Source organism: Arachis stenosperma, chromosome 5 (genome assembly GCF_014773155.1).
Source record: "Arachis stenosperma cultivar V10309 chromosome 5, arast.V10309.gnm1.PFL2, whole genome shotgun sequence".
NCBI lineage: Eukaryota > Viridiplantae > Streptophyta > Magnoliopsida > Fabales > Fabaceae > Arachis > Arachis stenosperma.
The window spans coordinates 53,708,095-53,722,587 of record NC_080381.1 but is presented as its reverse complement, the minus strand read 5'-3'; the positions used below and the strand labels follow the sequence as shown (position 1 = coordinate 53,722,587).

The 14,493-nt window shown below is 38.7% G+C and overlaps 1 protein-coding gene across 1 annotated transcript; it reads right to left on the bottom strand.

Moving 5' to 3' along the window:
* Positions 1–13,531: 13,531 nt before the first annotated feature.
* LOC130980803 (uncharacterized) lies at positions 13,532–14,035 on the bottom strand. Its single transcript, XM_057904445.1, has one exon. The coding sequence runs from the start codon at positions 14,033–14,035 to the stop codon at positions 13,532–13,534; it is 504 nt and encodes a 167-aa protein (XP_057760428.1).
* Positions 14,036–14,493: the final 458 nt, after the last annotated feature.

Below are 14,493 nucleotides of genomic sequence, written 5' to 3'. Positions count from 1 at the left end.
TACTCCATTAACATGAATATAACTTTCACAGAATTAAAAAGGGAATAAAAGGAAGACATGATAAATAATAACTGAAAATTAATTAAAAGTAAAATTGGTTCTTTTCATTAATAAATCCCAAAATCATAAACATACTTTTCTAAACAGGGTTAATGCGCAATAAAAAGAGTAAAGGAATAGGGAAACAAACTAGAATAGTGAAGCTCCAACGGAGGTAATGACTCTTCTCAATATCCAAAGCAAAAGCAATAAAACTCTAAAAACTATGAATGTAAAGAAAACCTAGAGGAAGAAGAAGAATTCTCTTTCAGATTCAAAACTAAAACTAAAACTACGCGTAATGAGAATGTGTCTTGAGTCTCTGCTTGTCCCCTGGCTCTATTCTGTGTTTTTAGGCCAAAAACTGGGTCCAAACTTGGCCCAAAATCGCCCCCAACATTTTCTGCGATTTCTACAGGTCGTGCATGTCACGCATACGCGTCAGTCAAGCGTACGCGTCTCTGGCCATCTTTGCATATCACGCGTACGCGTCAGGTACGCGCACACGTCTCTGTGCAAACTCGTTTTTCACGCGCACGCGTCAAGTACGCGCATGCATCGTTCCTCGCCGGTCAGCTCCTTAATTTCTTGTGTTCCTTCTATTTTTGTAAACTTCCTCTCCATCCTCTAAGCCATTTCTGCCCTATAAAGCCTGAAAACACTTAACATACAGATCACGGCATCGAATGGTATAAGGGGAATACAAAAAATATATAATTTAGATGTCTAGGAAGCAAGTTTTCAACCATAGAATAAAATTCGGAAGGAATTATAAAATCATGCAAATCATATGAATAAGTGAGTAAAGAGTTGATAAAAACCACCCAAATTAGCACAAGATAAACCATAAAATAGTGGTCTATCAAACTCCCCACACTTAAACATTAGCATGTCCTCATGCTAAGCTCAAGGAGACAAAAAGAATGAATAGGGGAAAGTAAGACCCCTGCAATGCAATGCAATGCAACCTATGTATATGAATGCAACTATTATGCTAATATGCTTCTATCTACTTGGTAAAAAACAAACAAGTTCTCCAAGACAAACATAAATCAAATTCCACTAATTCAAATCATACAATAAGAAGTAATTAAACTTGTAAGAAGATAGCTCATGAATGCAGGAAACATAGAATCAAGCATTGAACCCTCACTGGTAGGGTATATGCAATCTAGTCTCTCAAGTGTCTAGGGTTGATCACTCTACTCTTCTCTAGTCATGCTTTCTAAAACTTTATTCTTCATCTAACCAATCAACAAATATTTAATGTACCAATGCAAACATTATGAGGTCTTTTCAAAGTTGTAATGGGGCTAAGGTAAGGGTGAGGATATATGTATGGCCAAGTGAGCTATAAATTGAATCTTTGAGTAACCTAAGCTATCACCTAACATACATACACTCTATGAAATTCTAAAATCATGCCTAGCTACCTAAGATTCCCACTTTTGCATTGAGTACTCATGCATCGACTTTTCTTTAATTTTATCACATATGCATTGATCTTTCTTCAAACTTGACATTGGGGCAATTTTGTCCCCTTATTCACTTATTTACTTAATTATTTGAATATTTTTTTTGGTTTTTTTTTAACATGAAAACAAACATAACATTTCAATGCATATGGTTTTTTTCCTTTTTCACATGAGTAGGCACCCCAAATTCCCAATATTTAAATAAAGTAGAAACATATCACATTCTTATCAACCCATGTTCCCACAGTTTCCCCACACTTAGTTAACACACTATCTTAAGCTAACCAAAGATTCAAATTAGGTAATTAATTATTTTTTCGCTTAAGGCTAGTGATGTGGTAAAAAAACAAATGGGGATTAAAAGGCTCAAAGTGGCAAACAACGATAATTGAAAGGGTAGGATCTTTGGGATAAGTGATGAGCGGATAATTTATACGCTTTTTGGCATTGTTTTTAGGTAGTTTTTAATAGGTTCTAGTTACTTTTAGGGATGTTTTCATTAGTTTTTATGCTAAATTCACATTTCTAGACTTTACTATGAGTTTGTGTGTTTTTCTGTGATTTCAGGTATTTTCTGGCTGAAATTGAGGGACCTGAGCAAAACTCTGATAGGAGGCGGACAAAGGACTGCTGATGCTGTTGGAATCTGACCTCTCTGTACTCGAAATGAATTTTCTGGAGTTACAGAAATCCAAATGTCGCGCTTTTAACGGCGTTGGAAAGTAGACATCCAGAGCTTTCCAGCAATATATAATAGTCCAAACTTTATTCGTGATTAGATGACGTAAACTGGCGCTCAACGCCAGTTCCATGTTGCTGTCTGGAGTCAAACGCCAGAAACACGTCACGAACCGGAGTTGAACGCCCAAAACACGTTACAACTTGGCGTTCAACTCCAAGAGAAGCCTCAGCTCATGGATAGATCAAGCTCAGCCCAAACATACACCAAGTGGGTCCCGGAAGTGAATTTATGCATCAATTACTTATCTTTGTAAACCCTAGTAGCTAGTTTAGTATAAATAGAACTTTTTACTAGTTTATTAAAGGTTTTTTTTATCATTCGGTCTTGTGACCACATGGGGGACTGGCCATTCGGCCATGCCTGAACCTCTTTCACTTATGTATTTTCAACGGTGGAGTTTCTACACACCATAGATTAAGGGTGTGGAGCTCTGCTGTACCTCAACTCTTAATGCAATTACTATTATTTTCTATCCAATTCGATTTATTCTTGTTCTAAGATATTCGCTGCACTTCAACTTGATGAATGTGATGATCTGTGACACTCATCATCATTCTCACCTATGAACGCGCGTGACTGACAACCACTTCCGTTCTACGTTAGGCCGGGCGCATATCTCTTGGATTCCTTAATCAGAATCTTCGTGGTATAAGCTAGAATTGATGGTGGCATTCATGGGAATCCGGAAAGTCTAACCTTGTCTGTGGTATTCCGAGTAGGATTCCGGGATTGAATGACAGTGACGAGCTTCAAACTCCTGAAGGCTGGGCGTCAGTGATAGACGCAAAAGAATCACGAGATTCTATTCCAGCCTGATTGAGAACCGACAGATGATTAGCCGTGCTGTGACAGAGCATTTGGACCATTTTCACTGAGAGGATGGGATGTAGCCATTGACAACGGTGATGCCCTACATACAGCTTGCCATGGAAAGGAGTAAGAAGGTGATGAGCGGATAATTTATACGCTTTTTGGCATTGTTTTTAGGTAGTTTTTAGTAAGTTCAAGCTACTTTTAGGGATGTTTTCATTAGTTTTTATGTTAAATTCACATTTTTGGACTTTACTATGAGTTTTTGTGTTTTTCTGCGATTTCAGGTAATTTCTGGCTGAAATTGAGGGATTTGAGCAAAACTCTGAAAAAGGCTGACAAAAGGACTGCTGATGCTGTTGGAATCTGACCTCCCTGCACTCGAAATGGATTTTTTGGAGCTACAGAACTCCAAATGGCGCGCTCTCAATGGCGTTGGAAAGTAGATATCCAGGGCTTTCCAGCAATATATAATAGTTCATACTTTATTCGGAAATTGACGACGTAACTTGGCGTTGAACGCCAAGTTCATGCTGCTGTCTGGAGTTAAACGCCAGAAAAACGTCATGATCTGGAGTTGAACGCCCAAAACACGTCATAACTCGGAGTTCAACTCCAAGAGAAGCCTCAGCTCGTGGATTGATCAAGCTCAGCCCAAACATACACCAAGTGGGCCCCGGAATTGGATTTATGCATAAATTACTTACTCATGTAAACCCTAGGAGCTAGTTTTATTATAAATAGAACATTTAACTATTGTATTAGTAGTCTTTGATCATTCGGTCTTGTGACCACATGGGGGCTGGCCATTCGGCCATGCCTGAACCTTTTACTTATGTATTTTCAACGGTGGAGTTTCTGCACACCATAGATTAAGGGTGTGGAGCTTTGCTGTACCTCAAGTATTAATGCAATTCTATTTCCTTTTATTCAATTCTCTCTTATTCTTATTCCAAGATATTCATTCGCACCCAAGAACATGATGAATGTGCTGATTAGATAACCCTCATTATCATTCTCACTTATGAACGCACGTGATTGACAACCATTTCCGTTCTACATGCAACAGAGCTTGAATGTGTATCTCTTAGATTCCCCAACAGAATCTTCGTGGTATAAGTTAGATAGATGGCGGCATTCATGAGAATCCGGAAAGTCTAAACCTTGTCTATGGTATTCCGAGTAGAATTCTAGGATTGAATGACTGTGACGAGCTTCAAACTCCTGAAGGCTGGGCGTGATGACAAGCGCAAAAGAATCAATGGATTCTATTCCAACCTGATTGAGAACCGACAGATGATTAGCCATGCGAGTGACAGCCGCAGAGGACCATTTTCACTGAGAGGATGGGATGTAGCCACTGACAACGGTGATGCCCTACATACAGCTTGCCATGGAAAGGAGTAAGAAGGATTGAGTTGAAGCAGTAGGAGAGCAGGCGTCCTTGAGCCTTACAGTACCTCCATATGCTTATCTGAAATTCCCACCAATGAATCTGCATAAGTGTTCTATCCCTTTTATTATTTCATCTATTTTCTTATTATTAATTTCCAAAACCATAAACAATTTTAATCTGCCTAACTGAGATTTACAAGGTAACCATAGCTTGCTTCATACCAACAATCTCTGTGGGATCAACCCTTACTCACGTAAGGTTTATTACTTGGACGACCCAGTACACTTGCTGGTTAGTTGAACGGAGTTGTGAATTCAATTGGTGCCATAATAATGATTTCATACAAAATAGTTAGAACATTGATCACAATTTCGTCCACCAGAAGGATTGGATGAAAGCAGTAGGAAAGCAAAGATTTAACAGGGACAAGCATCTCCATATGCTTATCTGAAATTCCCACCATTAATTTACATAAGTATTTCTATCCTTTATTATTTAAGCAAGCATCTCTTTATATTTCCCATAACCAATTATTATCTTCCTGAATGAGATTTACAAGATGACCATAGCTTGCTTCATACCAACAATCTCCGTGGGATCGACCCTTACTCACGTAAGGTATTACTTGGACGACCCAGTGCACTTGCTGGTCAGTTGTGCTGAGTTGTGACTAAGTGTGATTCACGTTTGAGAGTGCTACCAAGTCTTTGGAGCCATTGTTGATGATCACAATTTTGTGCACCAAGTTTTTGGCGCCGTTGCCGGGGATTGTTCGAGTATGGACAACTGACGGTTCATCTTGTTGCTCAGATTAGGTAATTTTCTTTTTATTTTCCTTTCAAAAAAGTTTTCAAAAATCTTTCAAAAATTTTTTCTTTATTTTTGTTTTTTTTTAAATATAATTTTCGAAAAAAAATAATAATAAAAATACAAAAAAAATCATAAAATCATAAAAATAAAAAATATTTTGTGTTTCTTGTTTGAGTCTTGAGTCAACTTTTAAGTTTGGTGTCAATTGCATGCTTTAAAAATTTTTTCTTGCATTTTTCGAAAATTCATGCATTCATGGTGTTCTTCATGATCTTCAAATTGTTCTTGACAAGTCTTCTTGTTTGATCTTGATGTTTTCTTGTTTTGTGTTGTTTGTTGTTTTTCATATGCATTTTTCGTTTGTTAGAGTCCATGGATTAAAGATTTCTAAGTTTGGTGTCTTGCATGTTTTCTTTGCATTAAAAATTTTTCAAAATTATGTTTTTGATGTTCATCATGATCTTCAAAGTGTTCTTGGTGTTCATCTTGACACTCATAGTGTTCTTGCATGCATCATGAGTTTTGATTCATAATTTTCATGTTGTGAGTCATTTATGTTTTTCTCTCTCATCATAAAAAATTCAAAAAATAAAAAAATATCTTTTTCTTATTTCTCTCCAAATTTTCGAAATTTTGGGTTGACTTGGTCAAAAAAAAAATTAAAAAATTAGTTGTTTCTTATAAGTCAAGTCAAATTTTCAATTTTAAAAAAATCTTATCTTTTCAAAACTTTTTCAAATCAAATCTTTTTCATTTTTATCTTATTAATTTTGAAAATTTCAAAATATTTTTTTAAAAATCTTTTTCTTAATTTTATTTCAAATTTTCGAAATTACACTAACAATTAATGTGATTGATTCAAAAATTTGAAGTTTGTTACTTTCTTGTTAAGAAAGGTTCAATCTTTAAATTCTAGAATCATATCTTTTAGTTTCTTGTTAGTTAAGTAATTAATTTTAATTTTAAAAATTTAAATCTTTTTCAATCCTATCTCTTTATCATATCTTCTTATCTTATCTTTTTATCATATCTTTTTCAAAATTTTATCTTTTTCAAAAATGTGATTTCAAAATATCTTATCTAACTTCTTATCTTCTTATCTTTTCAAATTTGATTTTAATATCTTTTTCAACTAACTATTTGACTTTTTGTTTGTTTCTTATCTTTTTCAAAATCACCTAACTAATTTTTCCTCTCTAATTTTTTAAAATATCTCATCCCTTTTTCAAAATTCCTTTTAATTTAACTAATTATTTTAAATTTTAATTTTAATTATATCTTATCTTTAATTTTCGAAAATCACTAACTACTTTTTCAAAATTATTTTCGAAATTCTCTATCTCTCCTCTTCTTCTATTTAATTATTTATTTACTAACACTTCTCTTCACCTCTCTTCATCTCAAATCACTACTTCTATCTTTACCCATTCTTCTTCACTCTTCTTCCCTTTCTTCTTCTACTAATAATAAGGATCCTCTTCACTGTGACATAGAGGATTCCTCTTCCTTTTCTTTTTCTCTTCTCTTTCATATGAGCAGGAATAAGGAAAAAGGCATCTTTGTTAAAGCTGATCCATAACCTGAAAGGACTCTGAAGAGGAAACTAAGAGAAGCTAAATTACAACAATCCAGAGACAACCTTTCTGAAATTTTCGAACAAGAGAAGGAGATGGCAGCCGAACCCAACAACAATAATGCAAGGAGAATGCTAGGTGATTTCACTAAACCAACGTCCAAATTTGATGGAAGAAGCATCTCCATTCCGGCCATTGGAGCAAACAATTTTGAGCTGAAACCTCAATTAGTTGCTCTAATGCAACAGAACTGCAAGTTTCATGGACTTCCATCTGAAGATCCTTACCAATTTTTAACTGAGTTCTTACAGATTTGTGAGGCTGTAAAGACGAATGGAGTAGATCCTGAAGTCTATAGGCTCATGCTTTTCCCTTTTGCTGTAAGAGACAGAGCTAGAACATGGTTAGACTCACAACCTAAAGATAGCCTGGACTCCTGGGATAAGCTGGTCACGGCCTTCTTGGATAAATTCTTTCCTCCTCAAAAACTGAGCAAGCTTAGAGTGGATGTTCAGACCTTCAAGCAAAAAGATGGTGAATCCCTCTATGAATCTTGGGAAAGATACAAGCAAATGACCAAAAAGTGTCCTTCTGACATGTTTTCAGAATGGACCATATTAGACATATTCTATTATGGTCTGTCTGAGTTCTCTAAAATGTCACTGGACCATTCTGCAGGTGGATCCATTCACTTAAAGAAAACGCCTGCAGAAGCTCAAGAACTTATTGACATGGTTGCAAATAACCAATTCATGTACACTTCTGAGAGGAATTCCATGAATAATGGGACGCCTCAGAGGAAAGGAGTTCTTGAAATTGATGCTCTGAATGCCATATTGGCTCAGAACAAAGTGTTGACTCAGCAAGTTAACATGATTTCTCAAAGTCTGAATGGATGGCAAAATGCATCCAACAGTACTAAAGAGGCAGCTTCTGAAGAAGCTTATGATCCTGAGAACCCTGCAATAGTAGAGGTAAATTACATGGGTGAACCTTATGGAAACACCTATAATTCATCATGGAGAAATCATCCAAATTTCTCATGGAAGGATCAACAAAAGCCTCAACAAGGCTTTAATAATGGTGGAAGAAACAGGCTCAGCAATAACAAGCCTTTTCCATCATCTTCTCAACAACAGACATAGAATTCTGAGCAGAGCCCCTCTAATTTAGCAAATTTAGTCTCTGATCTGTCTAAAGCAACTCTAAGTTTCATGAGTGAAACAAGGTTCTCCATCAGAAATTTGGAGGCACAAGTGGGCCAGCTGAGTAAGAAAGTCACTGAAACTCCTCCCAGTACTCTCCCAAGCAATACAGAAGAAAATCCAAGAGGAGAGTGCAAGGCCATTGATGTAATCAATATGGCCGAATGCACAAGGGAGGAGAAGGATGAAAATCCTAGTGAGGAAGACCTCTTGGGACGTCTCTCAAGCAAGAAGGAGTTCCCTATTGAGGACCTGAAGGAATCTGAGGCTCATATAGAGACCATAGAGATTCCATTAAATCTCCTTCTGCCATTCATGAGCTCTGAAGATTATTCTTCCTCTGAAGAGGATGAAGATATAACTGGAAAGCAAGTTGCTCAATATCTAGGAGCCATCATGAAGCTGAATGCCAAGTTATTTGGTAATGAGACTTGGGAAGGTGAACCTCCCTTGCTCATTAGTGAACTCGATACATGGGTTCAGCAAACTCTACCTCAAAAGAGACAAGATCCTGGTAAATTATTAATACCCTGCACCATAGGCACCATGACCTTTAACAAGGCTCTGTGTGATCTGGGGTCAGGGATAAATCTTATGCCACTCTCTGTAATGGAAAAACTAGGGATCATTGAGGTACATCCTGTCTTATTCTCATTACAATTGGCAGATAAGTTAGTGAGACAGGCTTATGGATTAGTAGAGGACGTGTTAGTAAAGGTTGAAGGCCTTTACATCCCTGCTGATTTCATAATCTTAGACACTAGGAAGGAAGATGATGAATGCATCATCCTTGGAAGACCTTTCCTAGCCACAACAGAAGCTGTGATTGATGTTAACAGAGGAGAATTAGTCCTTCAATTGAATGGGGACCACCTTGTGTTTAAGGCACACGGCTATCCTTCTGTAACAAGGGAGAGTAAGCATGCGGAGCTTCTCTCAACACAGAGTCAAACAGAGCCCCCACAATCAAACTCTAAGTTTGGTGTTGGGAAGCCACAACCAAACTCTAAGTTTGGTGTTGAACCCCCATATCCAAACTCTAAGTTTGGTGTTGGGAGTCCACAACATTGACTTGACCACCTTTGTGGCTCTATGAGAGCCCACTGTCAAGCTATTGACATTAAAGAAGCGCTTGTTGGGAGGCAACCCAATTTTTATTTATCTAATTTTATTTTTATTTAATTGTTATTTTGTGTTTTAGTAGGTTCATGATCATGTGGAGTCACGAAAATATTATTAAAATTAAAAATAAAATAAAAAATAGCAGAAGAAAAATCACACCCTGGAGGAAGGACTTACTGGCATTTAAACGCCAGTAAGGTGCATCTGGCTGGCGTTCAACGCCAGAACAGAGCATGAATCTGGCGCTGAACGCCAGAAACAAGCAACATCCTGGCGTTTGGATGCCAGGAATGTGCCCTGAGGAAAGGTGGCGCTGAACGCCAGTAACAAGCATGGAACTGGCGTTCAACGCCAGAAACATGCTACACATGGGCGTTGAACCCCCAGAGTGTGCACCACTTCGGCGTTTAAACGCCAGAATGGTATGCTAAGGCATTTTATATGCCTAATTGGTGCAGGGATGTAAATCCTTGATACCTCAGGATCTGTGGACCCCACAGGATCCCCACCTAACATATTCCCACCTTACCTCCTAATTAATCCTATAACACACTTTCCCAAAAACCCTTCACCAATCACCTCAATCTCTCTTCCCAATTACCCCCTTCACCACTTACATCCATCCACTCTTCCCCATAAACCCCACCTACCTTGAAAATTCAAAAATCTTTACCACCCAAACCCACCCTAAATGGCCGAACCTACCCTCTCCCCCCTTCCTATATATACCCCTCCATTCTTCTTCATTTTCACCCAACACAACCCCCTCTTCTATACCTTGGCCGAACCTACACCTCCCCTTCTCCTCCATATTTTCTTCTTCTTCTTCTTCTCTTCTTTCTTCTCTTGCTCGAGGGCGAGCAATATTTTAAGTTTGGTGTGGTAAAAGCATAAGCTTTTTGTTTTTCCATTACCATTGATGGCACCTAAGGCCGAAGAATCCTCTAGAAAAGGAAAAGGGAAGACAAAAGCTTCCACCTCCGAGTCATGGGAGATGGAAAGATTCATCTCCAAAGCCCATCAAGACCACTTCTATGATGTTGTGGCCAAGAAGAAGGTGATCCCTGAGGTCCCTTTCAAGGTAAAAAAAAATGAGTATCCGGAGATCCGACATGAGATCCAAAGAAGAGGTTGGGAAGTCCTAACCAATCCCATGCAACAAGTCGGAATTTTAATGGTTCAAGAGTTCTATGCCAATGCATGGATCACTAGGAACCATGATCAAAGTATGAACCCGAGTCCAAGGAATTATCTTACAATGGTTCGGGGAAAATACTTAGATTTTAGTCCGGAAAATGTGAGGTTGGCATTCAACTTGCCCATGATGCAAGGAGATGAACGCCCCTACACTAGAAGGGTCAACTTTAATCAAAGGTTGGACCAAGTCCTTATGGACATATGTGTGGAAGGAGCTCAATGGAAAAGAGACTCCAAAGGCAAGCCGGTTCAACTAAGACTGGACCTCAAGCCTGTGGCTAGAGGATGGTTGGAGTTCATTCAACGCTCTATCATCCCCACTAGCAATCGATCTGAAGTTACTGTGGATCGGGCCATCATGATTCATAGCATCATGATTGGAGAGGAAGTAGAAGTTCATGAAGTCATCTCCCATGAATTCTACAAAATAGCCGATAAGTCCTATACTTTGGCAAGGCTAGCTTTTCCTTATCTTATTTGCCATCTATGTTACTCAGCTGGAGTTATCATAGAAGGAGACATCCTCATTGAGGAGGACAAGCCCATCACTAAGAAAAGGATGGAGGAAACAAGAGAGCCCACTCATGGAACCCAAGAGACGCATGAGGAAGCTCATCACCAAGAAATCCCGGAGATGCCCCAAGGGATGCACTTTCCTCCCAACAACTATTGGGAACAACTCAACACTTCCTTAGAAGATTTGAGTTACAATGTGAATCAATTAAGGGTGGAACATCAAGAGCACTCCATCATTCTCCATGAAATAAGAGAAGATCAAAGAGCAATGAGGGAGGAGCAACAAAAGCAAGGAAGGGACATAGAAGAGCTTAAGGACATCATTGGTCCTTCAAGAAGAAGACGCCACTAAGGTGGACTCATTCCTTGTTCTTATTTCTCTATTTTTCAATTTTTTTTGCTTCATGTCTATTTATGTTTTGTGTCTCTACTTCATGATCATTAGTATGTAGTAACTATGTCTTAAGGCTATAAATAATTCCATGAATCCTTCACCTCTCTTAAAAAAAAATGTTTCTAATTCAAAAGAACAAGAAGTACATGAATTTCAAAAATTGTCCTTGAATTTAATTTAATTATATTGATGTGGTGACAATACTCTTTGTTTTCTGAATGAATGCTTGAACAGTGCATATTTTTGATCTTGTTGTTTATGAATGTTAACATTGTTGGCTCTTGAAAGAATGATGAACTAAGAGAAATGTTATTGATGATCTGAAAAATCATAAAATTGATTCTTGAAGCAAGAAAAAGCAGTGAAAAAGCAAAAGCTTGCAAAAAAAAAAAAGTGGCGAAAAAAAATAGAAAGAAAAAGAAAAAGCAAGCTGAAAAAGCCAATAGACCTTAAAACCAAAAGGCAAGGGTAAAAAGGATCCAAGGCTTTGAGCATCAATGGATAGGAGGGCCCAAGGAAATAAAATCCAGGCCTAAGCGGCTAAATCAAGCTGTCCCTAACCATGTGCTTGTGTCATGAAGGCCCAAGTGAAAAGCTTGAGACTGAGTGGTTAAAGTCGTGATCCAATGGCTTTCTTGGTGAACTGCGCAGTGTCCCTTGCTGGAAAGGCTTTCTTGGTTTCGTCAACCTTGATGATCCTCTTGACCCGTTTTGTTGATGGCTTGACTGATGTTGAGGATGGTTCCACAGCTGGTTCTCTTTTCGTTCCTCTCCTTGCCGGTGGCTTGTTAGAGGCTTTCTCTTTACCCTTCCTGGTGGCCATCCTGAAAAGGGAGAAAAGAAAGGGACATGAAATCAAATAGGTATAATCGGGAGGAGGAAGATACAAGTGAGAATCAAAGAGTTAGAGCAAAGAGGAGGAAAGTACAAGTGATAAACCATGCCAAGGTAAAGAGGAATGTCGTAAACACATGGTCGCGATTCCATGTAATTAGGACATCAATGGAAATATAGCATGATAAATTAAGACAATTAGATGCAAGATGTTTATTAGCATGCCGGCAAAGGCATGAGTAGCATAGATCAAGCATTAATTGCTTAATTTGATTATGAACTGTTACAAACTAACAACCATGTTTGTATTGACAATTATATTTAATTAATGAAAGATTGCAAGAGTTTTGTGAAAGACAGGCAGTAAAATAAGTTAGGGAAAAGTATGAAATCCAACATGCATGCAATCCAAAAATTAATATGAATTGTCAAATTACTACCTAATATATCCATAAGCAAAAATATAGAGGAAAACAATCACCCATTTAAATTTCTAACACCAATTAAAAATGCAAAAAGAAGAGATAAATAGTAAGAAGGAAAGAAAAAAGATAGCAAGAAAGAACCTTGAGAAGAAGAGTAGAAGAGAGAGGTAATGGAGGATTAAAGTGTGAAAGAAGTAAGAGGAGAGGGAGAAGAAGAAGATAGAAAGTATAGAAGAAGAAGAAGAAAGAAGAAAGAAGGAGAAGGAAGAAAGAATGAAGAAATTAGGATTGGGGGGAGAAAAGATAGGAAATCTGGGCGGTGTGCTGTTTCAACTATGCGGCGCATGCGACGCGTATGCGTCAGTCGCATAAAATTCAAGTGACGCGTAAGCGTCTAGGACGCGTATACGTGCTTTCAATTTGTGCGTATCACGCGATGGCAGCTCCGCGCTCGCACAACTCTCGGGTAGGTGCGCACGAGGGTTAGAAAGACAAACGATGCATGCGCATCAAGTACGCGCACGCATGGATGGGGACAAGGTAAAAATGACGCGCACGCGTCGGGGACGCGTACGCGTGATGAAGATTGTGCTTCTAGCACAAGTCCAGCCCCAAGTCAGCACATCTTTCGGGTAGAACACCCATTTACACCGATATCCAAGGGCACGCACACGCGTGTGGTACGCGTACGCGTGGGGTTGCCCGTGCGGAAAGCACACTTACAACGCCACTCCTGCCCAACTCTCGGTTACCTTCTTATTTGTCACGCACACACAAATGACGCGTACGCGTTAATGACGCTTACGTGGCGTGTGTTTTTTTTATTTTTATGCAGAATGCAGTATGCAGCTAATTATGCAGAAATTATGAATGACTACTGAGAAAAACAAAATAAAATAAAGCTAAGAATGAAAATGAAAGATCGTACCATGGTGGATTGTCTCCCACCTAGCACTTTTTCTTAACGTCCTTAAGTTGGATGGTCCACTAGCTCAGTCTTCTGTTGTTGGTGGATCCTCGAAGAGGAAGATCTCCAGCGCCTTGTTTTTCTTCATCTTCTCACCATGATATAGCTTTAAGCGATGTCCATTGACCTTGATGAATTTGGAGCTTAAAGGATGACTCAGGTGAAAGACTCCGTATGGCTCTGCTGTCTCTATTCTATAGGGACCTTCCCATCTTGATCTTAGCTTGCCTGGTATGAGCCTCAGTCTGGAGTTGTAAAGGAAAACTAATTCCCCTGGTCTGAACTCTCTCCTTTTAATGTGCTTGTCATGCACAACCTTCATCTTCTCTTTGTATAGCCTGGAGTTATCATATGCTTCCAGGCGAAGGTTCTCTAATTCTTGTAATTGCATCTTCCTTTCGGCTCCGGCCTTCTCAAATCCCATGTTGATTTCTCTGACTGGCCAGAAAGCCTTGTGCTCTACCTGCACTGGGAGGTGACAAGCTTTTCCATAGACCAGGCGAAAAGGGCTCATCCCGATTAGTATCATCAGTACGGGTAGGAATTGCTTCCACCCATTTAGAAACATAATCTACAGCTAACAATATATAGACGAAACCGCTAGAGTTTGGAAACGGACCCATGAAGTCAATGCCCCAAACATAAAAAATCTCACAGAACAACATAATTTGTTGGGGCATCTCATCCCTCTTGGATATATTACCAAACCTTTGGCATGGGGAACAAGATTTACAGAAGGTAGTAGCATCTTTAAAAAGAGTGGGCCACCAGAATCCACAGTCTAAAATTTTTCTAGCTGTTCTTTGAGGGCTAAAATGTCTACCACTCTCAGAGGAGTGGCAGGCCTCTAAAATGGACTAGAATTCTGATTGAGGCACACACCTTCTAATTATCTGGTCAGCACCATACCTCCATAAATATGGATCATCCCATATATAATATTTGGACTCGCTTTTCAGCTTGTCCTTCTGATGCTTAGTAAAATTG